Source organism: Stegostoma tigrinum, chromosome 1 (genome assembly GCF_030684315.1).
Source record: "Stegostoma tigrinum isolate sSteTig4 chromosome 1, sSteTig4.hap1, whole genome shotgun sequence".
Lineage (NCBI taxonomy): Eukaryota > Metazoa > Chordata > Chondrichthyes > Orectolobiformes > Stegostomatidae > Stegostoma > Stegostoma tigrinum.
Window position 1 is genome coordinate 11,592 of NC_081354.1, and position 25,984 is coordinate 37,575.

Consider the following 25,984-nt stretch of genomic DNA (forward strand, 5'->3'; position numbering starts at 1 on the left):
TTTTTGTGGTCTCACTTGGAAGTCTTAAATGTGCGTGATAGCCTCTGGAGCAGTGAGACAAAATTAGTGGCACATTCTTCACAGTTAAGTCACAACAATCAGCTTACTACGTAAAAAGGACCTGGGGAAGATTATGTGTATCAGTCTTTAAAGGTGGCAGGACATGCTGAGAGAGTAGCTGTTAAGGCAAATAGAATTTACAGCTTCATATGTAGAAGTCTCCAAAAACAAAAGTTATGGTGAACCTTTACAAAGCTTGGATTAGGAAAACATTGCCTTCTTTTCACCACCCTTCAGGAAATGCATATCTTTGAGACAGCAAAAAGGAGATTTATTAAAATGGTACCAGGGATGAGGAGTTTTAGATACAAGTGCAGGTTGGCTAAGTTGCAGCAAAGGAGATAGAGCGGTGATGTGATATGAGTGTACATCATGTTATGTCCAAATAAAGTGGATTATTGGTGGATGTGGAAACAGACAATGTTTTAGACAAGATAAGCAGGTACGGATGATTGTGAGGAGAGTTTTATTTCTACACAACTGGTAAAAACATTGAACTTGCTGCCTACTTAGGTAGAAGCAAAGATGATTGAGTGATTTCAAAAGAAAACTGTACGGATTAAGTAAATCAATGGATTTGACCGGAAGAGGCTACATTCACTTTTACACTATGACAGGCTACCGAATTCAAGCTGGATTTCTATAAAGTTGCTGAGGTTTCAACATCCTTAGTTAAGTGGGGGAGGCAACGACCTGGTGGTATGATCACTGAACTGTAAATAGAGACCCAGATAATCTTCTGGGCACCCAGGTTCAAATCCTGCCATGGCAAATGGTGGAATTTGATTTCAATAAATATCAAGAATTAAGAATCTAATGATGACTGTGAATCCATTGTTGATTGTCAGGAAAAGCCCATCTAGCTCACTCATGTCTTTTAGGGAAGGAAACTGCCACCTTTGCCTGGTCAGGCCCACATGTGACTCCAGGCCCACAGCCATGTGGTCAACTCTTAACTGCCTTCCGGGTAATTAGGGATGGACAATAAATGCTGCCTAGCCAGTGACACCCTCATCTCATGAATGATGAAAGAAAAATCATCACTGCATTCAAAAGACAAGTGGGGGTGAAAACCATACCATACTCTGTAATATCCAGAAATGCCCGGTGAGAAAAGGAAACTTTTAACCTCTTGCATTCACTTCTATGAATACAGCTGGCTTATATATTGGAAACTGCAAAATAAAGACTGACTGCATTATCACCACTCAAAAACACAAGTTTCTAATGTATGTTTTTCTTGTGCACAGTAATTACAGTCATGTGCATCTGCATTCGTTTTGATTTAAACAGATGTGCAGAGATTTCTGTTGCAAATCTTAACCGTTATTAAAGGTTCTCCAGTCCCAATGTTCACTAATTAGAAACACACAATGTAACTCTTACAGCAAATTATACAGTAGAAGCGTACAGTGATTAACCTATTACAAAAGCTTCTAATATTATCATTAAATGTGCAACCCAGTGCCGATCATGTGCAAACAGTATTGATTTTTCCAAACCCAAGCTGTTAAAACAATAAGTTGACATTTCAGGTTGGGACCCTTCTTCAGAAAAACCCAACCCGAAATGTCAACATTCCTGCTCCTCTGATGCTTCCTGGCCTGCTGTGTTCCTCCAGCTCCACACTGTTATCTCTGACTCCAGCATCAGCAGTTCTTACTATCTCTTTGTTAAAACAATGATTTCTTTATATTGAAAAAGTTTCTACATCACAATCAAATATGACCCGATAGTAGTTTAGTAAAAATATTACATCAAATACAATGATGTAAAGGAATTCAAGGCAGAAATAGAAAAATTGTGTGCAAATTCACTCCTCAGTAGATCACCAACTGGGTAATAAGTTCCTTGGCATCCTGCATACTTGTTGGTATTTGCGATCCATCTTCAGCAACATGTGTTCCAATGAGGAAAAGCTTCCTTTTATCACCTAAATTCGCAAGGGAAAGCTGCTCATGGATTTCTGAAATAGTGCAGGCTCCTTTAATATCCTGTAAGACACAATAACACTAAATCTTACAGACAAACAATTACCCCCTTTAACATTTTATGACAAATTCTAAATTCTTTGATAATTTCTGGAAAATGGGACACAAAACAGAGTAAACCATTTAAACTGCAGCTATGTGAAATTAAGAGCTAAAATGTTGAATGACAGATTGTTAATTCGCCAATATGTATATACAATATGTATATAATATTCTTCCATTACTTGTTGCAAAATAGATTAATTCAATCGATAACATTTCTGTTCACAAACAAAACTTCCAAAATCATGATGACAAGCTCCGATCAAGCTGCTTCTACAACTCGCCTCAGTATGCATGCCATCAAGGTCCATTGATCGTTCCAGATTTCTGCTCCTTCCAGCATTATTTCTCAGTTATTAATTACTTTCATACTTTCTCCTCTATTCATTCATACGTACCTTCACATTTCTTTGTAAAGTTTGAAGCAAATACACACTTAGTATTTGACATTCCTTCATTCTTCAAATAAAAGTGGTTTTCTTCTTTAATTGTCCCTACCCAGGCTCTTTTACAAAAGGAAGCTTTGACAATCATTAAATTGTAGATTTACTACAATGATACCGGAATGTAAAGGTTTAAGTCTGAGAGGAGATATTAAACAAACCATGGAATTTGGAAGGTTAAAAGTTCATTAATATTTTCAAGAAATTATGGGGAACAGAGAATATATAGGGAGAAACCATTTAGCACAATAAAACAATATTTCCATAAATAAGATGTTGTGAATTCAACTAAGGATAAGGCTTTTTTGGAACCTGGTAACGATGTAATGAGGCAGATTCAATAAACGTAGGTACAAGTTACTGCAGATGTTGGAATCTGTACTGAAAACAACAAATGCTGGAGATCAGTGGGTCAGACAGCATCAGGTTTAATTATCGATCTCAGAATAGAAGGTAGTCCTAGGGAACAAAGATCATTACATGGAATTTAGCTTTCAGTTGGAGAGGGAGGAACCTGGGTCAGAAACAACTGTACTATACTTAACAAAAACAAAGTTGCTGGAAAAGCTCAGCAGGTCTGGCAGCATCTGTGAAGGAAAAAAACAGAGTTAACATTTCAGGTCCGGTGACCCTTCCTCAGAACTGATGGTAGCTAGGAAAACTGTCAGTTTATATGCAGAAAATAGGGAGGTGTGTGGGGTGGGGAGTAAACAATAGGATAAGAGCCCGAAGAGGGAGAAAGACATTTGGACGGACCAAGGAGTTGCTAACGATCACGCTGGGAGAGTGTACTAAAATGAAATAAGACAATTACTTAACGATGAAGGCAGAATCGGCTAGTGTGGAATAGGAAAGCTCTTCATCAAAAAAAAACAGCTGAAGAGCAATGGCAAATGATTAAGAAGATAGCCCCTAATTTACTGCAAAGTTATATTCCAGTGAAGAACAAGGATTCTAGGCATTGGTCAACCATGGTCAGTTCATCAAATGAAGTTAAAAGGACAGTATCAAATTATAGTCTCATGGAGATATATAAGCACGGTAACAGATCCTTCAGTCCAACCTGTCCTTGTGACCAGACATCCTAAATTAATCTTGTCCCATTTGCCAGCATTTATCCATTATCCCTCTACACCGTTCCTATTCATATACCCATCCAGATACTTTTTAAAAGCTGCAATTGTACCAGCCTCCACCACCAGCTCTGGCAGTTCATTCCATACATACACCACTCTGGGCATGAAAATGTTGCTTCTTAGGTCTCTTTTATACCTTTCCCTTCTCATCTTAAACCTCTGCCCTCTAATGTTGGGCTCCCCTACCCTGCAAAAAAGATCTTTGCTATTCACCATATCCATGAACCTCATGAATTTATAAATTTCTATAAGGTCACCCCTCACCCTCCAATGCTCCAAGGAAAAAAGGCCAACCTATTCAGCCTCTCCCTATGACTCAAACCCTCCAACCTTAGCAACATCCTCGTAAATCTTTTCTGAACAATTCCAAGTTTTACAACATGCTACCTATAGCAGGGAGACCAGAAACGAACGCAGTATTCCAAGTGGCCAAACCAATGTCCTGTACAGCCACAACATAACCTCCCAACTCTTATACTCAGTGCACCAACAATAAAGGCAAACATACCAAGCACCTACTCTACCACCCTGTCTGCCTGTGAATCCACTTCCAAGGAACTATGCACCTGCACCCTACAGTTTTTTTTTGTTTCGCAACACTCTCCAGGACAAAGAGCAAAGAACAAAGAAAATTACAGCACAGGGACAGGCCCTTCGGCCCTCCAAGCCTGCGCCGTTCGAGATCCTCTGTCTAAACCTGGCATCTATTTTCTAAGGGTCTGTATCCTTTTGCTCCCTGCCCATCCATGTACCTGTCCAGATACATCTTAAAAGACACTATCATGTCTGCGTCTACCACCTCCACTGGCAAAGTGTTCCAGGCACCCACCATCCTCTGTGTAAAGAGCTTTCCACGCATATCTCCCATAAACCTTCATCCTCTCAGTTTGAACTCATGACCCCTAGTAATTGAGTCCCCCACTCTGGGGAAAAAGCTTCTTGCTATCCACCTTGTCTATACCCCTCATGATTTTGTAGACCTCAATCAGGTCCCCCCTCAATCTCGGTCTTTCTAATGAAAATAATCCTAATTTACTCAAGATAATCCTAATTTACCTAATTTACCCTCTGATGAAGGGTCTAGGCCCGAAACGTCAGCTTTTGTGCTCCTGAGATGCTGCTTGGCCTGCTGTGCTCATCCAGCCTCACATTTTATTATCCTAATTTACTCAACCTCTCTTCATAGCTAGTGTCCTCCATACCAAGCAATATCCTGGTGAATCTCCTCTGCACCCTCTCCAAAGCGTCCACATCCTTTTGTTAACGTGGCGACCAGAACTGTACGCAGTACTCTAAATGTGGTCAAACCATCTGATCAAAGCCCCCATTGTACTGGGGCAACGTTCTTCCCTGACCACTACACTACCAATTTCGGTATCATCTGCAAACCTGGGCACAGGCCTCCAGTCCAAAGAGCAACCACTACCACTGTCTCCAGCCTTCAAGTCAGTTATATAGCCTAATGGCTAGTTCTCCCTGTATTCCATGTGATTTAACCTTGCTAACCAGTCTACCATGCGGAATCTTGTCAAACGCCCTACTGAAGTCCATACAATGTCCACCACTCTTCTTTCATTAATCTTCTTCAACACTTCTTCAAAAACTCAAAAGAAAAATTTACAATGTGGCAAAAATTAGCGGTTTTCTACATTTCCATGTAATCCAGAGTACTGGAAAACTTTAAAAGCCAAGAAATGATTGCCAAGAAATAATAAGATGGGAATAAACAATGAGGGCAACTAGCAAGTAGCATAAAAACATACAGTAAGCGCTTCTTTAAATATATAAATAGGAATATAGAAGTCAAAGTGAACATAGGCCTCAGAGAATGAGGCCTGGGAAATAATTCAGAATGAATAAATGGCAGGGGAGTTGAAAACGAACAGCATTCCAAAAATACTAATTAATCAAAAGCAAAAATGGTGACAGCCATTGGAGGGATGGGGAGAAAATAAACAATGATTATTACTAGAGAAAAATGTATTCATACACCTTGACGCCTTTAAATCTAAAAGTGATAAAAACTATAGGCCATTATTTAACATCTTCATTGGGAAAATGTGAGAGTACATTATAAAGGACGTTATAGTAGAGAATTTGGAAGTGCATAATATTAAGCAGAGTCAGCATGGCTTCACGACGGGGAGCCAGCTCATGTTATACATTTGGATTTCCAAAATATGTTCAATAAGATATCGCACGTAAGGCTACTTAATATAAGAGCTCATGGTGTTGGGAGCAGTGTTTTAACATTGATAGAGGAACGGCAAGAAGAAGAATAAGTAAATAGTATGTAAATGGGGAAAGCTGCAGCACTGGAGGATTTGGGGGCTGACATGCTTAAACAGAATAAGGTAGCACATAAGTTCAATCCGAAATACGGAAGGTTAGTCACTTGCAAAGGAAACTTGTAGGTGAGATGGACCTGCTGCCATTGTTTTTCTAGATGGTAGTGGTCATCAGTTTGACAGGAGTTGTCTAATGAGCCCTGGTGAATTTCTGCAGTGCATCTTGTAGATAGTAGGAACACAGGGACTGGAGGAGGTCATTCAGCCCTGAAGCCCGTCTACCATTCATGATCTTTGGCCCCTATTTTTAATGCTTTTGCCTAACTTTCCCAGAATCAAAATTAACAGCTGCTCCTGTATCAACTGCTGTTTGTGGAAGAGAGTCGCAGAAGTCCACTCCATTTCACGTGTAGAAGAGCTTCCTAATCTCTCTCGAGAACAATGTGACTCTCATTTTTAGACTAGGTCCTCTAGTTAAAGAATATCCAACTTATGGAAAGAGTTTGTCTTTACCTACTCCGGCTTTTTCTATTAACCACTTGAAGACTTTGACCAGATCACCTCACAGTACTCATGTGGGGCCTAACCAGGGTTTTTGTACAGTTGCGGTATAACTTCTGCATTCTTACACACCAGACCAGCATTCCAGTAGCCTTCTTGGCCTGTTTGTAGCATTTTGAAGATCTATGCACCTGAGTCCCCAAGTCTGCTTGGCATTTTACTGTATTTAACTTCATACCATCTAGAAAGTACTGTGCTCTTTGGTCTAAAATGGACAACCTCACACTTGCTTACATTGAATACCATCTGCCACAGTTTTGCCCATTCTCCTAGTCTATTAAGACATCTTTGACATTTTATGCTATTGTGTATGCACTCTACAATCCCACCTTACCTCATATCAGCAGCAAATTTGGTTATATTACTTTTGATACTATTATCAAAGTCATCAAAAAATAACGTGAATAATTGAGGCCCGAACACAGATCATTGTGGGACACCACTAGTCGCTTCCTACTTTCTGTCACCTGTTAATTTCCCAGCCATGTCAGTAATTTGCCCTCAATTTCATGGGCTTCTACCTTTGTTGATAGTCCCTTAGGTGGGACTTTTTAAAATGCCTTCTGGAAGTTCTACAAACAACATGAACAGATATTATCTAGTCCACTAACTCAGTCAACTCTCCAAAAAATTCAATGAGGTATTTTGGGCATGACCTATCTGTCATGAATCCATGCTGGCTCTCTCAGACTAACCAAAATTGTTTTTGATGTGTTCAGTTGCCTTGATTATACATGCCAACAATTTCCCCACCACAGATGCTAGGCTAACTGGTCGTAATTCTCTTGTCTTCCTCTTTCACCCTTCTCAAAAAGCGGTGTGACAAGTGCAATTAACCAATCCAGAGGGACAACTCCTGAATCTAGGGAACTCTGCAAGATTGTAATTAGGGTACCTACAACATGCTTCCCTTCTTTGAACACACTATAGTGGAAACTGTCAGGTCTTGGGGATTTAACACTCTTTCATTCCATTGTTTCATTGATACCAATGTTTTACTTACTTTAGTTCCATTTAGCCCCTGTTCCCATTTAAACATGACTTCTTCAAGCTATATTCTTTTCCTACTGCAAATACTGAGACAAAGTCTTCATTCATGATGCAAATGTGGGTGGAAGTTGCTTTTATGCAACCAACTATGGCAGTGTTAGGCAAGGTATAAGTGAGGAAATTAAAACTTACATGTAACATGGGTAACAAAGCAATAATAGAGGACTTCAGTTTACATACATACTGGTCAATGTTCTCTCTAAGCTGTATAGGTGCACACAGGTGCTGCCGCTCCAATGTTCCATCTTGGCGGTCAGCATCAGAGGCCCATGCAACTGGTAAGAAAATTAGAGTGAACACCAATGCTGGTAAACCTAATCAGCACAAAAGCTGTGAATTCCTAGAGTCTGGTCCAGATGCGTTTTGGAGCAGAACACTCAAGAACCAACGAGGGTTCAGGCTACTTTGGATGTAGTTCTATGCAGTTCAGAGGACTCAATGATAACGCTGCAGAATGGGCTCTTAATAAGGAAAAAGTGCCCTTAAAATGACGGAATTTTACATTAAGTTTCAAAATACTTAAATCCAAACAATGAAGTAAACTTGAAGGCAAGGGTCAAGTTACCTATGGTAAACTATGAAAATTGTTATGATCCAAATGATTGTTATACAGGTTAAGTCAGATCCCAAAGCGAAACTTGGCTTGATAGATTGTAAGTTTTATTTTTACAAACTGGTTATCATGGTCAGCCATTGAACATATTCAGAGGCTGCCTCATGATAAAAGATCAAAATGTATTATATAATAAAAGAGATAAAGCAATTTGAAAATATCATAAACAGCAAAATGAAAAATTCACTCAAATTTTCCAACAATATTTGAAACACTCAATCCCAGTGGAGTATTACTCCTACCTTCACTTTAATCTCGTCACTGACAAGGCTGGAAGTCTTTTCCTTCCAGACTTTCTGCATATTCATCAGTTATGATCAATTTCATCTCTCTCAACAAGTAATGGGTTGCAGGGCTAGGAAGTGTATGCAGGAAAGTGGAGTTGAGGCAGAGATGAGATCAGCCATGACTGTATCAAATGACAGAGAAAACTTGAGGGGCTGAATTGCCTATTCTTGCTTTGAGTTCCTATGTTCTCTCAGAAACATGAAAGTACACGTTAACCTATTATTTTTTCTTCCTGAACCTTTGGAGTAAATCAGGTTCTTTTCCAGTTTTTCTCTTTTTGACAGCTTAATAAAAATTTAAACTACCAAGTAGGAAAATAATTCAGCCCCTCATGCCTACTCTATCATTCAATAAGATCATGGTTGATTGCTCTGCATTTTGAATCCCACATTCCCATCTACTCCCGATAGCCTTTGATTCCCTTGCCAAGTAAGAATCTATGTACCTCTATCTTAAAATCCCAACTTTCACCAACTCCTGAGGAAGAAAGTTCCAGTCACATAACTCCAAAAGAAAAAAAATTTCTTCACCTATGGCTTGGAAGGGGATCCCAATTCTCCTAGTTCTGGACTTGATCTCCAAAGGAAACATCCTTCCCACATCACCTTGTCAAGGCCATTCAGGATTTTATACATATCAATCTAGTCATCTTCCACTCTTATAAACTCTAGTCAGAACAAGCCCAGCCTGTTGAAATTACTTTCAGAAAAAAATCCAGTCATCATTCCAGGCATCAATTGAGCAAACTGCCTTTGAACTGCCTCCAACACATTAAATATGATTATTTGCTCGAGGGGTCAGACCTTGAAGTTAGTTGTAGGTGGATTCTTGGAGCCAAAATGAATCATGGGATTATGGGAATCAGATATAAAAATGGAACTGAAACCCACGATCAGCTATGATTGCGTAAAATGGTGAAGTAGGCTCAACAGACCATACAGCATACTCGCATTCTTATTTCTTGTATTCGGCAAAGTGTAAGCCATAAATCTGGAAAGCCCGCAGCTAGTTATCTCTTTACTTATTCAACAACTGCACCCAAGGTAGATCAGGTACCATGGCACAATAAACGTGGAAACGTCTTCTCAAAGGTGAGGATATCAATTTTTCCAATCAATTGCATACATTTGTAATTGCTACAATATGATCTACCAATTTGACAAATAGCCCCTCCCAAATGTGCAGATTAAGAAATTTCCATTAAAATAATATCTGTACATATTTATTATTCTTAAGGGGTGGATCATCAGACAAACTTATACATGGTCCGCAGGCTGCAGTTTAGAAATAATTGTAGTGGAAATAACCCCATTTGTAGATGGAGGACATAATTATCAAGAATGGTTATATACTGGTAAATGTGTTCATGTTAACTTTTTTGTTGTGAACAATAATAAGGCACATACCTGTTTGTTGGCTAAAACAACAACAGGAAGTGTTTCATGTCCTCGGACCAGTTGGTGAAGTTCTCTCTTAGCAAGTGGCAGCTGATTACGGTCTGCTGAATCCACCACATAAACCAAGGCCTGTGATCCCGGTAGGTAAGTGGACCAACATTTACGCAGAGATTTACTGCCGCCAACTTCAAGAGAAAACAGAATACATAATGAACCAGACTGGAGAGTACTGAAAGACAAGCACGTTATAATATTTAATTGTTTTGAAAAATAGCAATCTAAAGCTCCAAAGATCGTTTGGACCATTCTCTAGCCATAGTGGCTCTTCAACAAATTCCCTGTAGCTTTTCCAATGTGTCCTTAAATTTTACTCTTTAAAAAAATGATCTACTTCCTGTTCAAGAGCACTCCAATTCAATTACTGTCTATGGCCACGAATTTCATGTGCACTCTACACAAAACTCTTCCTTTACCCTTTAGCTCATAATTTCATCCTATCTTGTTCACTGGCCAGCAGTAACAGATTGCTTTATTTACATTATTTAAAGCCGTTTAAACCTAAACAGCATATGCTTTAGTGAAAAGAACCCCAGTTTCTCCAAAGTAAAAGAATATTGGAAGCTCTCAGGTCTGGCAGCATTTTCGAAGGAACCAAATTAAAGTTTTGACTCACACAATAATTCTGTTTTTCTCTCCACAGCTGCTGCCAGACTCAAGGGTCACCGGGCCCGAAACATTAACTCTGTTTTCTCCTTCACAGATGATGCCGGACTTGCTGAACTTTTCCAGCAACTGTGTTTTTGTGTTGTAATTTCTTGCATTTTGTTTTTATTGTAGTTTCTCTAGTTCAGTTATTGAAGTCTATATTGCATTCTATTCCAATGAATCTCTACATCCACATGAATTTTACAACCCCAAATGAAAAACACTCAAAATTAGACAACTTTCTAAGTGTCCTAAATAATTCTTTCTACAGGTTTAACATTATGAAATCTTTGACCATATCATCTGGAATCCTTCATTTTCTTATTTTTATTGAACTTTTCCCTCTCTAACTTCTCCACATTTTGCACTAAAAAGTGAATGCTTAATTATATTGAACTATCTAACAGATTAAAATTAGTCAAAAATAAAACAGTTATGGTATTACTGAAAAAAATGCTTTGTTGAAACTTGAGTTAGTATTCTTGTGAAATGTCCTGATCTTGCATTCACCAAGACAATTCACAAGAATATCAACTGAAGGGATATTCCTTGAATCTGTATTCTTGCAAGTTGTCAAGATAAATATATGACAAACAGATTCAACAAACTATTTTTTCCAGCAATACTCAAGTTTCATACTTCCAAGTACACAGTTATGACTGACTTTCATTACTCTCAAACTAGACCAGGCTTCCTCGTGACTGTGTTCCCTGTTAGCTATCACAAAGCAAAATCAGCTTCAGATTTAGGCAGTCTGCAATGGACTAAGTAGAGAAGGGTCCAGAGCTGCTATTTCAGTTCACCATAAAGTAAACTCCAACTCATTGCTACTGGATAGCTTTTATTTAAATACTCATGTTCATGTGCTCACAATATTATTTTAGAGGCTTCTGTCAATGGAAACGCAGCAATGTATAGTCTGCACTGTTCTAAACATAGCATGCAACATTTCTAGCACTGCTTCAAATGAGTTTAAAATGTTATAGCTACAACTAAATGAAGAAGCGCCAAGATTACCTGTTCTGACTGAGTGGTAGGCATATCAACCAGGTGGGCATGGGAGTTTGGGACATTTTTACAATGATTACAACACGTGATTTTGTTGTTACAACATAAGGTCTTGGATGCATTAAAAAAATCTTGGGACTGGGGTGTAGGCCTACCTTAAAGAATGTCTCCTGTCCAGGAATACGCATGGACAAGGCAAGTAGAAGTCACGAATAGTGATTTAGCTTCATTTCAATGCCTGGAGCAGGTCAAGCTGCATACATCCCTCACCCAAGCAGAGGCCTGGAAATTCTGGACAATGTTTCTGGGAATCTGGAGCCTGAGACCCCAGCCATTTTCTTTGTACTCATTTAACTGTTTTCCTTCTCACTAACTAGGAGCAAACTATAGAAGGTTTATAAATAAGCATTAATATGGCATAACCAGATATGAAGACCTTCAAAATGGAATGACATCTGTGTCATCGTCCTTTCCCATCAGAGGTTAACTGGCTAACATTTTGACTTACCTTCTAAAAATTCTATCTCAGCATCTTCAGTCTTAACACACACACTGTTAAACATCGCAGTAGGCCCATGACTCCTTTTGACTGTGTTGGTAGACAGACTGTGCAGAACACTTGTTTTCCCTGCGCCATCAAGCCCAACGACAAGAACTTGCTTTGTGTTTTCCTCATCCTTTAAAACCAAGTTTAATTCAGACAAACAGTTTGAGGTAAATATGGTCTGTTGCAAAGTATTCTACAAATGGTAAATCAATATACAGGGATGTTCATTGTAGAGTACAACATAGAGTACACGCCTACAGTCCACATTTAGGCCTTCCCAATTTGGTCCCAGCCACGACAATGTCTACATTCAGAACATTGAGATCCTTCAAAAACTTTCTCCCTGAGATGCCGGAAACACACACTTGCAGCGATGCACCCACATCTCCTGGCACTACAATCAAGCCTACCCCAGCTCAGAGCCTCCCTCTCCCAGACCTGCAAAGGACCTCTCCTGTTTCTTTATTTTTCGTAGGATCCACAACCTGAACTCACAATTCTACTCAGCTTTATTGGACACTAAAAACTGTAAGTACAGTAAAATTACTGGTCCCTGCCAGCCAAATTGGGATTCCTCTGCCTCCCTAATCCCCAACCCTACCCAGGACCTTCCCCACAATGTGCCCGCCACCCTTGGCCGAGAACCCACAGATGACATCACATCCTCCGCCGCCGGGCATGCCACTTCCGTTACACCGAATGCCACCGCCTCCATTTCTGAGGCCAACACCACAGCACCTGCTGACATCGCTGCTGCTGCCTACCAGGGTCCGCCCACCACAGACGCCAACATCGCTCTGCCCACCACCTCCACAGCCAGCAGCTCCAGAGCAGATAGCAGCACCTAGCCCTGTCGAGTCTTCACCATCACCCCAGACCTCCCCCTTACTGAGGACGAACAGTCCGTCCTCAATACAGGGCTCACTTTGTCCCCCTCAACCCAAACATCAACGAATATCGCTCACGCTTGGACGCTGAACAGTTTTTCTGCCACCTCCACCTCTGCACTTACTTCTTTAACCGTGAGGCTAACTCTCCCTCTACTGACCCCTTCTCCTGCCTCCAACGCACCCCATCCTCCTGGACACCACCCCAAGGCCTCCTACCCTCCCTCGACCTCTTCATCTCCAACTGCCATCGAGACATCAATCGCCTCAACCTCTCCACCCCTCTCACCCACTCCACCCTCTACCCTCTACCCTGCAGAACGTGCAATCCTCCACTCCAATCCATAAAACTCACCATAAAACTCACGACAAGGGAGGCACAGTTGTAGTATGGCACACTGACCGCTACATCGCCAAGGCCAGGCGCCAACTATCCGACACCTCCTCCTACCACCCCGTTGATCATGACCCCACCCCCGACCACCAAACCATCATCAAATTCATCACATCAGGTGACCTCCCACCCACAGCCTCTAACCTCATCATTCCCCAACCCCGCACCGCCAACTTCTCAAATCCCAAACATCTCAGACGTCCTCATTTCTCAAGGACCGCAACTTCCCTCCCCCTCAGTCGTCGAGAACACCCTTGGCCGTGTCTTCCACATTTCCCGCAACTCATCCCTCACACCGCCTCCCTGCAATAACTACCAAAACAGAATCCCCCTCATCCCCATGTACAACCCTACCAATCTCCGGATCCAACGCATCATCCTCTGACACTTCCGCCATCTGCAATCCAACCCCACCACCAAAGACATTTTTACAACTCCACCCTTATCTGCTTTCCACAGGGACCACTCTCTCCAGGTCTCCCTCGTCCGCTCCACACTCCCCTCCAGCCCCACCACACCCGACACTTCTCCCTGCAACCGCAGTAAGTGCCACACCTGCCCCTACACCTCCCCCCTCAAACCCATCCCAGGCCCCAAGAAGACCTTCTACATCACGCAGATGTTCACCTGCACATCTGCTAATGTGGACTACTATGTGCGCTGTTCCCGTTGAGACCTCCTGTACATCGGGGAAACCAAGCGGAGGGTTGGGGGCCGCTTTGCAGAACACCTACGCTTGGTTCACACTAAGCAACTGCCCTTCCCAGTCGCGAACCATTTCAATTCCCCCTCCCATTCCTCAGAAGACACATCCATCCTGGGCCTCCTGCAGTGCCAAAACGATGCCACCCGAAGGTTGCAGGAACTGCAACTCATGTTTCACTTGGGTCAGAAGCAACTGTGTTAAACATAATAAAAGGTAAGTACAAAGAAATGAGAGCAAAGTCAGCTAGAGCAGACTGAGAAAAAGAGTAGAGCAGCAAAGGCGGATGAGGAAAAATGGCAAACATTTCAGAAAATAGATCATGGCTCACTGCAAAGATATACCCCAGTAAAAAAGGACTCTAGAAAGGGATAAGCCAACCATGTTTAAACAGGGAAGTTAAGGATTGTATGAAATTAAACAAAAAAGACAATATCACTAAGATTAAATAGCAAGCCAGACGATTGGGAAAAATTTTACAAATCAACAAAAGATAACATTTCAGGGTTAAATTTGTAAATAATATGAAGACAGACAGCAAGAGTTTCTTTAAATATATAAAAGGGAAGCGTGAGGCCAAAATGAACATAGACTCTCTAGAGAATGAGGCTGGGGAAACCAGAAAACGGCAGGGGAGTTGAATAAATACTTTGCATCAGTTTTCATAGTAGATGACATGAAGCATTCCAAAATTAATTAATAATCAAAGGGCTTAAGGAAGAGAGGAGGTAGATACAACAATTATTGCCAGAGAAAAGTGCTACAGAAACTAATAAAGGTACAGAGTGATAACTCCCCTGGACCCGATAGAATGTATCCTAGAATATTAAAATAAGCAGCTGCAGAGATAATGGACAACTGGTAATAATCTTCCAAGAATCCTTAGATTCTGGAAAAGTCCAGGGGACTGGAATTCTCTGAGTACAACACCTTAATATAAAAATGGAAGGAGGCAAAAATGAGTTAACCACAGGCCAGTTAGCTTAATGTGCATTATTGGGAAAATGTTAGCACCTATAAGAAAGGATGTTATAGCAGAGCATTTAAAATTATATAACATGATCAAGCACCAACATTATTTCATAAAAGGGAAATGTACTAGAATGCCTTGAGGAAGAAACAAACACAACAGATAAACAAGGAGCATTGAATGCAATATATTTGGATTTTTAGGAGGCATTTGATAAAGTACCAAGAGTTAATCTACTTAAGAGTCGATAGTGTTGGAGGCAGTATATTAGTACGGATAGTGGATAGTAACTAATAGAAGACAAGAGTATCATGATAAAGGGGAGGGTGCATTTTCAGATTGGCAACCTGCCACAAGATCAGTGTTTGAGCCCACAATTATTTACAATATATATTGATGACGAAAGTGAGTGTACTGTCATCAAGTTTGTGGATGACTCAAAAATAAGGTGGAAAGGCAAGGGGTGAGGTTGTTACAATGAGTCTACAGAGGGATACAGACAGGTTAAGTGAATGGACAAAAACGTGGCAGATGGAAAGTTATACACTTTGGTAGGAAGAGGAGTTGAATATTAGTTAAATGGAGAAAGACTGCAAAAAGTTACAGCACAAAGGGATTTGGAGTCCTTGTGCATAAATTGTTAAGCCAGCATAAAGTAATGGAAAAGCAAATGGAATGATGGGCTTTATTTCAAAGGAAATGGAGTTTAAAATTGCTAATTCTTGGTAAACTACACAAAGCACCAGTCAGACCACCGCTGGAACACCGAACATTTTAAGGCCCTTTATATGAGAAGTGATATATTACTATTGAAGGCAATACAAAGGTGGTTCACTCGGTTGATACTGACATGGAAGGAGGCCGTATGGGAAGAGGTTCAATCGGCACTCATTGGAGTTTAGAAGACTGACAGGCAACGTTATTGAAACCTACAAGATTCAAAATAAGAGGTCACCCATTTAAGGTAGAAATGAGGTGGAAATTTTTCTCAGAGGGTAGTGATTCTGTGGAATTCTTTGTCATAAAGCGCTGTAGAGATTGGGCTGTTATGTACGTTCAAAGCTGAGACATACAGACTTGAAATTAATAAGGGAATAAAGGATTATGGGAATGGCAGGAAAATGGAGTTCAGGATTATCAAATCAGCCAACATCTTATTGAATGGTGAAACAAATTCAATGGACTGAAAAGTCTATTCCTCCACTTACACTGTACGGTCTTATGTTTTATCTATTTTATTAATCATACTGCTAGTTGCTAAGTCAATTAGAATCTTAAGAATAAATCTTAGTCATTCAAAAGACACTGAAATGGTCAATCCATTTCATCCAATCTATAGGAAGATTAGAACATAGAACATAGAACATTACAGCACAGTACAGGCCCTTCGGCCCTCGATGTTGGGCCGACCTGTCATACTGATCTCAAGCCCATCTAACCTACACTATTCCATGTACATCCATATGCTTATCCAATGACGACTTAAATGCACCTAAAGTTGGCGAATCTACTACCGTTGCAGGCAAAGCGTTCCATTCCCTTACTACTTTGAGTAAAGAAACTACCTCTGACATCTGTCCTATATCTTTCACCCCTCAATTTAAAGCTATGCCCCCTCGTGCTCGCCGTCACTATTCTAGGAAAAAGGGTCTCCCTATCCACCCTATCTAACCCTCTGATTACTTTGAATGTTTCTATTAAGTCAACTCTCAACCTTCTTCTCTCTAATGAAAGGAGCCTCAAGTCCCTCAGCCTTTCCTCCTAAGACCTTCCCTCCATACCAGGCAACATCCTAGTAAATCTCCTCTGCACCCTTTCCAAAGCTTCCACATCCTTCTTATAATGCAGTGACCAGAACTGTACGCAATACTCCAAGTGCGGCCACACCAGAGTTTTGTACAGCTTTACCATAACCTCTTGGTTCCGGAACTCGATCCCTCTATTCATAGAAGCTAAAACACTGTATGCCTTCTTAACAGCCCTGTCAACCTGGGTGGCAACATTCAAGGATCTGTGTACATGGACACCGAGATCTCTCTGCTCATCTACACTACCAAGAATCTTACCATTAGCCCAGTACTTTGCCTTCTGGTTACTCCTACCAAAGTGCATCACCTCACACTTGTCTGCATTAAACTCCATTTGCCACCTCTCAGCCCAGCCCTGCAGCTGATCTATGTCTCTCTGCAACCTACAGAATCCTTCGTCACTATCCACAACTCCACTACCTTAGTGTCGTCTGCACATTTACTAACCCATCCTTCTACGCCCTCATTCAGGTCATTTATAAAAATGACAAACAGCAGTGGACCCAACACTGACCCTTGCGGTACACCACTAATAACTGCTCTCCAGGATGAACATTTCCCATCAACTACCACCCTCTGTCTTCTTTCAGCAAGCCAATTTCCGATCCAAACTGCTATATCTCCCACAATTCCATTCCTCCGCATTTTGTACAATAGCCTATTGTGGGGAACCTTATCAAACACCTTGCTGAAATCCATATAAACCACATCAACCGGTTTACTCTCATCTAACTGTTTGGTCACCTTCTCAAAGAACTCAATAAGGTTTGTGAGGCACGACCTTCCCTTCACAAAACCGTGCTGACTATCCCTAATCAATTTATTCTTTTCTAGATGATTATAAATCCTATCTCTTATAACCTTTTCCAACACTTTACTAACAACTGAGGTAAGGCTCACTGGTCTGTAATTACCAGGGTTGTCTCTACTCCCCTTCTTGAACAGGGGAGCCACATTTGCTATCCTCCAGTCATCTGGCACTATTCCTGTAGACAATGACGAGTTAAAGATCAATGCCAAAGGCTCGGCAATCTCCTCCCTGGCTTCCCAGAGGATCCTAGGATAAATCACATCCGGCCCAGGGGCCTTATCTATCCTCACCCTCTGTAGGATTTCTAATACCTCTTCCTTGTGAACCTCAATCCCACCTAGTCTAGTAACCTGTATCTCAGTAATCTCCTCGATAACATTGTCGTTTTCTAGAGTGAATACTGTTGAAAAATATTCATTTAGCGCTTCCCCTATCTCATCTGACTCCACACACAACTTACCACTACTATCATTGATTGGTCCTAATCTTACTCACGTCATTCTTTTATTCCTTAAATACCTATAGAAAGCCTTAGGGTTTACCCTGATCCTATCCGCCAACAACTTCTCATGTCTCCTCCTGGCTCTTCTGAGCTCTCTCTTTAGGTCTTTCCTGGCTACCTCATAGCCCTCAAGTGACCTAACTGAGCCTTCACATCTCATCCTAACATAAGCCGCCTTCTTCCTCTACAGCTTCCTCCCTGCCTGACAGGTACATACTTATCTAGGACACACAGGAGCTTTTCCCTGAATAACCTCCACATTTCTAATGTGCCCATCCCCTGCGGTTTCCTTCCCCATCCTATGCTCCCTAAATCTTGCCTAATCTCTTCGTAATTGCCCTTCCCCCAGCTGTAATTCTTGCCCAGTGGTATACACCTATCCCCTTCCGTCACTAAAGTAAACACAACAGAATTGTGATCGCTATCACCAAAGTGCTCATCTACTTCCAAATCTAACACCTGGCCGGGCTCATTACCTAGTATCAAATCTAATGTGGCTTCGCCCCTTGTTGGCCTCTCTACATACTGTATCAGGAAGCCCTCCTGCACACACTGGACAAAAACTGACCCATCTATAGTACTCGAACTATAGTGTTCCCAGTCAATATTTGGAAAGTTGAAGTCCCACATGACAACTACCCTGTCTCTCTCACTTCTATCGAGAATCATCTTTGCTATCCTTTCCTCTACATCTCTGGAACTATTCGGAGGCCTATAAAAAACTCTCAACAATCATTCTATCCAGGTGCATAACAGCCTGGTACAGCAACTGTTCTGTCCAGGACCGTGAGAAACGACAGAACATAAGAACATAGAACAATACAGCGCAGAACAGGCCCTTCGGCCCTCGATGTTGCGCTGGCCTGTGAACTAATCTAAGCCCCTCCCCCTACACTATCCCATATAATGAATGCTGCACCAAGCAGTAAACCTCCAAACACAGTTAGAGTCTGGCGAAGAGCTCCAAACAAGAAACGTTGGTGATCCCTATTCAGATATTAACAAAATTTATTACACATTTCTAGCATGTACAATTATATTTCCGGCTTCCAAATATTTCCTATATGGTTCAGTGTTGGGGCCGCAACTGTTCACCTTATACATTAATGACTTGGATGAAGGGACTGGGGGAATTCTGGCGAAGTTTGCCGATGATACAAAGATAGGTGGACAGGCAGGTAGTACTGAAGAGGTGGGGAAGCTGCAGAAAGATTTAGACAGTTTAGGAGAGTGGTCCAGGAAATGGCTGATGAAATTCAATGTGAGTAAACGTGAGGTGTTGCACTTTGGAAAAAAGAATACAGGCATGGACTATTTTCTAAATGGTGAGAAAATTTGCAAAGAAGAAGTAGAAAGGGATCTAGGAGTGCTGGTCTAAAGGTTAACTTGCAGGTAGAGTCCGTAATTAAGAAAGCGAATGTAATGTTGTCATTTATCTCAAGAGGGTCGGAATATAAAAGCAGCGATGTGCTTCTGAAGCTTTATAAAGCTCTAGTTAGGCCCCATTTACAATACTGTGTCCAATTTTGGGCACCACACTTCAGGAAGGACATACTACCCCTGGAGCATGTCCAGCAGAGATTCACAAGGATGATCCCTGGAATGGTAGGTTTAATGTATGATGAATGGCTAAGGATCCTGGGGTTGTACTCATTAGAGTTTAGAAGGTTGAGGGGAGATCTCATAGAAACTTACAAGATAATGTATGGTTTAGAAGGGGTGGACGCTAGGAAGTTGTTTCCGTTAGGCGGGGAGACTAGGGCCCATGGGCACAGCCTTAAAATTAGAGGGGGTAAATTTAAAACTGAAATGAGACGACATTTCTTCAGCCAGAGTGTGGTGGGCTTGTGGAATTAATTGCCACGGAGTGCAGTGGAGGCCGAGACGTTGGATGGCTTCAAGGCAGAGATCAACAAATTCTTGATCTCAGAAGGAATCAAGGGCTACGGGGAGAGCGCAGGGAAGTGGAGTTGAAATGCCCATCAGTCATGATTTAAATGGCAGAGTGGACTTGATGGCCGAATGGCCTTACTTCCAGTCCTATGTCTTATGGTCTTATGGACTCTAATCAGCCTAAGTAATCTGTCCTGAGGGCAAATTACATCTGAGAAAGAAATGAAACTTCAAAAATTAGGAAAGCTCAGGCACAATACTATCAGCAGTCCATGGTCACTGGCATGCAGTGAATGGACACTCTGACTTCAGCGTATCATTCAAAAAGATTCTAGGGCTTTATATTTTTGCTCATCAAGCTGAATCAATAAAATAACAAGGTTAGCCATACTAGCATAAAATACATCAACTGTATTTTGTATTTTAAAAACTGGCAAAAAATGGAAAATATTTTTAAATTATGATAACTCATTCAGAAGTCAAATCTGAAATGTGGAAAGTTGTGTGCACAGCCCAGACCAATTAGGAAGCCAACCTCCTATCCATGGAGTCAATAAATATGGAGCTAGAAAAGCACAGCTGGGCACTCAGCATCTGAGCAGCAGGAAAGTCAACGTTTTCAGTCCTGACAAAGGGTTTCAGCCCTAACATTGATTTTCCTTCTTCTCGGATGCTGTCTGCCCAGCTGTGCTTTTCTAGCTCCATATTTATTGACTCCATGGATAGCAACTGCACTCTGAAGAGAATTGGCAGACCCACAGGCAACTCAAGGCCCAGGTCCAACAAACCTGCAGCATAAAAAACAGGTCAGAGAAAGCACTGGAGGCCCAACAAATGGTCTACAACCACGAAATGCAGGACTACTTCTGCGCTGTCAAGACTACCTACAGGACAAACACCCAAGGCCCCCATCCCATTGCTGACCAAGGACAAAGTGACTCTTATCAAACAAAATTCAACATGTACACGGAGCAAGTTTCACTTGCCGATTAAAATCAAATTTTTAAAAGAATCCTTGTAAAGCCCTCCAGGTTAAAACATACCAAACTCAATGAAGGATTGGAGTGATAGCTTGGTTCAGTCACTGATTAAATTGACTCAGTAGAGCAAGAATGAGAGCTGTCAAAGACAACTCAGTTTCACAAAGCAGGTAATGACTCCTCTGCACACCACCACCCCCACTAACAAACCCCAAGCCCCAGCCTGCCCCCGACGCTCACGACCATCCCCAACACTCACGCCCCCTACGCACAGCCATCAAACCCTCACTCACCCCACACCCTACAAACCCCACTACCCACGCCACTTTTCCCAACCTCGGTTCCCCCCCCACCCACGCCCCTCCCTCTCCCGCCACACCCCCACCCAGACACTTCTCCCCCCACACCCCCCTCCAACCCATCCCCTAACCACTCTCCTATCGCCCCCACCCCACCATTCCTCGATCCACGAATCTGTCGCCGCGGACTCACCTGCGCTTGGATCGCCGGTCTATAATCTCCAAACAGACGGTCCCAGGCGACATAAATGATGCTTCCGACTAAAGCCACGGCCACTCCGAGCAGGCCCACCCGGGAAACCTGCTCCAGCATCGGGCAGCGGCAGCTCTCAAACACCGATTGAGCGGTAGAGACGGCGTTGATTCCGGCCTCGAAGGCTCTGCGTAGGCCGCAGTCCCGCTCACCTCAGTCAAGTTCAACCCCTATGAGCCGCCTCAACGCATTGTGATCCGGCACACTCGTCAGCCAGAGGCGCCAGAATCGCCCCGGCCCCGCCCACAGACCCGAGGCCCCGCCCCGTTCCCCGCCCCCAGAGTAGAGGAGCGCGCGCAGGAATCAAGCCCCAGAGCGGAGTCTGGGTATGCGGAGTCCAGGATAACAAAGTGTGGAGCTGGATGAACACAGCAGCCAAGCAGCATCTCAGGAGCACAAAAGCTGACATTTCGGGCCTAGACCCTTCATCAGAGAGGGGGATGGGGAGGGGGTTCTGGAATAAATAGGGAGAGAAGGGGAGGCGGACCGAAGATGGAGAGCAAAGAAGATAGGTGGAGAGGTATGGAGGGGATAGGTCAGTCCAGGGAAGATGGACAGGTCAAGGAGGTGGGATGAGGTTAGTAGGTAGGAAATGGAGGTCATTCCCAAAACCGGCCCAGCTCGTCCCCACCTCCTTAACCTGTTCTTCCTCTCACCTATCCGCTCCTCCCACCTCAAGCCGCACCTCCATGTCCCACCTACTAACCTCATCCCGCCTCCTTGACATGTTCGTCCTCCCTGGACTGACCCCTCCCCACCTGTCGTCTTCTCTATCCATCTTCGGTCTGCCTCCCCCTCTCTGATGAAGGGTTTAGGCCTGAAACATCAGCTTTTGTGCTCCTGAGATGCTGCTTGGCCTGCTGTGTTCATCCAGCTCCACACTCTGTTATCGTGGATTCTCCAGCATCTGCAGTTTCCATTATCTCTGGTAAGGGGAGGCCAGTCCCACAGTAGCTGAGAGCCAGTGAGGAGCAGACTGGAGGGTTGGAACGGAGCAGGGACGGTTGTTGAACTACGGTCTGCACAGGCTTGTACCTGACTGCCTTAAAGATATCTTAAAAGTATTTTATAGCTAATTATAAGACCAAAGAGAAGCAAGACCCACGATCGTGGATAGCACGTTTAGCAAGTTGGTCACACCGCAGATTAGGATTGCTGAGGGAGAAAGGGAATGGGTGACCAAAAGGCAGAGGAAGAGCAGGAAGGCAGTGCAGGAGTCCCCTGCGGTCATCTCCCTCCAAAACAGGTATTCCGTTTTGGATACTGTTGGGGGGAGATGGCTCACCAGGGAAAGGCAGCAGTAGCCAGGCCCACGGCACCATGGCTGGCTCTGCTGTACAGAAGGGCGGGAAAAAGAGTGCAAGGGCGATAGTCATTGGGGATTCAATTGTAAGGGGCGTAGATAGGCGGTTCTGCGGTCACAAACGGGACTCCTGAATGCTATGTTGCCCCCCAGGTGCACGGGTCAGGGATGTCTCCGATCGGCTGCAGAACATTCTGAAGGGGGAGGGTGAACAGCCAGTTGTCGTGGTGCATACAGGCACCAATGATATAGGTAGAAAACGGGACGAGGTCCTGCAAACAGAATTTAGGGAGTTAGGAGCCAAGTTTAAAAAGTAGGACCTCGAAGGTGGTAATCTCAGGATTGCTACCAGTGCCACGTGCTAGTCAGTGCAGAAATGGAAGAATAGCCAGGATGAATGCGTGGCTTGAGAGATGGTGCAGAAGGGAAGGGTTCAGATTTTTGGGACATGGAAACCAGTTCTGGGGAAGGTGGGACTATTACAAACTGGACGGTCTACACCTGGGCCGGACTGGAACCAATGACCTTGGGGGTGCTTTTGCTAATGCTGTGGGGGAGGGTTTAAACTAATGTGGCAGGGGGATGGGAACCAAATATTGGACAGAAAAGAGGTAGTAATGAAAGCCTGTAGGGAACTAGATAATGGAGTCAGTGTGACTAAAGGGAATAGTAGTTGGGGAGCAGATGATGAAGACAAAGGGACAGGTGGTCTGAGGTGCATTTGTTTTAATGCAAGAAGTGTAGTAGATAAGGCAGATGAGCTTAGGGCTTGGATCAGTACCTGAAAGTATGATGTTATTACTATTACTGAGACTTAGTTGAGGGAAGGGCATGATTGACAACTAGTTGTCCCAGAATATCGTTGCTTCAGGCGGGATAGAGGAGGAGGTAAAAGGGGTGGAGGGGTCAAAGACGATATCACAGCTGTACCAAAGGAGGGCCCCATGGAGGACTCAAGCAGTGAGGCAATATGGGTAGAACTCAGAAATAGGAAGGATGCAGTAACAATGTTGGGGCTGTACTACAGGCCTCCCAACAGCGAGCGTGAGATAGAGGTACAAATATGTAAACAGATAATGGAAAGGTGTAGGAGAAACAGGGTGGTGGTGATGGGAGATTTTAATTTTCCCAACATTGACTGGGATTCACTCAGTGTTAGGGGTCAAGACAGAGCAGAATTTGTAAGGTGTGGCCAGGAGGGTTTTCAAGAGCAGTATGTATGTAGTCCAACTCGGGAGGGGGCCATACTGCACCTGGTGTTGGGGAATGAACCCGGTCAGGTGGTTGAAATTACAGTAGGGGTCTACTTTGGAAATAGCGACCACAATTCCGTAAGTTGTACAATACTCATGGACAAGGATGGGAGTGGTCCTAAACGAAGAGTTCTAAACTGGGGCAAGGCCAATTATACCAAGATTCGGCAGGATCTGGGGAATGTAGATTGGGAGAAACTGTTTGAAGGTAAATCCACATTTGAAATGCAGGAGGCTTTTAAAGAGAGGCTGATTAGCGTGCAGGAGAGACATGTTCCTGTGAAAATGAGGAATAAAAAAGGCAAGATTAGGGATCCATGGATGACAGGTGAAATTGTGAGACTAGCCAAGAAGAAAAAGGAAGCATACATGAGGTCTAGGTGACTGAAGACAGACGAAGCTTTGGAAGAATATGGGGAACGTAGAGCGAATCTGAAACGAGGGATTAAGAGGGCTAAGAGAGGACATGAGATATTGCTGGCAAACATGGTTAAGGAAAATCCCAAAGCCTTTTATTCATATATAAAGAGCAAGAGGGTAACTAGAGAAAGGATTGGCCCACTTAAGGACAAAGAAGGAAAGTGATGTGCTGAGTCAGAGAAAATGGGTGACATTCTTAACGAGTACTTTGCATCAGTATTCACCAATGAGAGGGACACGACAGATGTTGAGGTTAGGGATAGATGTTTGATTACTCTAGGTTAAGTTGACATAAGGAAGGAGGAAGTGTTGGGTATCCTAAAAGGCATTAAGGTGGACAAATCCCCAGGTCCGGATGGGCTGTGTCCCAGGTTATTGAGGGATGCAAGACAGGAAATAGCCGGGGCCTTAACAGATATACTTGCAGCATCCTTCGATACGGGTGAGGTCCCAGAGGACTGGAGACTTGCTGACGTTGTTCCCTTGTTTAAGAAGGGTAGCAAGGATAATGCAGGTAATTATTGACCGGTGAGCCTGACATCAGTGGTTGGGAAGCTATTGGAGAAGATACTGAGGGATAGGATCTATTCCCATTTGGAAGAAAATGGCTGATCAATGATAGGCAACATGGTTTTGTGCAGGGAACGTCATGTCTTACCAACTTAATAGAATTCTTTGAGGACGTGACAAAGTTGATTGATGAGGGAAAGGCTGTAGATGTCATATACATGGACTTCAGTAAGGCGTTTGATAAGGTTCCCCATGGCAGGCTGATGGAGAAAGTGAAGTCACATGGGGTCCCGGGTGTGCTAGCTAGATGGATAAAAAAAACTGGCTAGGCAACAGGAGACAGTAGTAGTAGAAGGGAGTTTCTCAAATTGAAGACCTGTGACTAGTGGTGTTCCTCAGAGATCTGTGCTGGGACCACTGTTGTTTGTGATATACAATAATGATTTGGAGGAAGGTGTAGGTGGTCTGATCAGCAAGTTTGCACATGACACTAAGATTGGCAGAGTAGCAAATAGTGAAGGGGACTGTCAGATTACAGCAGAATATAGATAGACTGGAGTTGGGCAGATAAATGGCAGATGGAGTTCAATCCAGGCAAATGCGAGGTGATGCATTTTGGAAGATTCAAGGGCGAACTATACAGTAAATGGAAAAGTCCTAGGAAAAATTAATGAACAGAGATCTGGGTGTTCAGAACTTTTGTTCCCTGGAGGTGGCAATGCAGGTCAGTAGGGTGGTCAAGGCGGCATACGGCATGCTTTCCTTCATCGGATGGGGTATTGAGTACAAGAGTTGACAGGTCTTGTTACAGTTGTATAAGACTTTGGTTCGGCCACATTTAGAGTATTGTGTACAGTTCTGGTCGCCAC

The 25,984-nt window shown here is 42.9% G+C and overlaps 1 protein-coding gene across 2 annotated transcripts; it reads right to left on the minus strand.

The window, feature by feature from the left end:
* Positions 1–509: 509 nt before the first annotated feature.
* Positions 510–21,861, minus strand: LOC125457748 (ADP-ribosylation factor-like protein 9). 2 transcript variants are annotated; one of them, XM_048542373.2, is made up of 4 exons: positions 21,570–21,861; positions 12,091–12,259; positions 9,879–10,054; positions 510–2,054 (listed from the first exon to the last, which is right to left on the minus strand). In XM_048542373.2, the coding sequence occupies exons 1-4, from the start codon at positions 21,687–21,689 to the stop codon at positions 1,881–1,883; spliced, it is 639 nt and encodes a 212-aa protein (XP_048398330.1). In that variant the 5' UTR covers positions 21,690–21,861; the 3' UTR covers positions 510–1,880. The 2 variants fall into 2 exon arrangements, with proteins under 2 accessions (XP_048398330.1, XP_048398414.1); XM_048542457.2 differs by lacking the exon at positions 510–2,054 and adding an exon at positions 7,724–7,846.
* Positions 21,862–25,984: the final 4,123 nt, after the last annotated feature.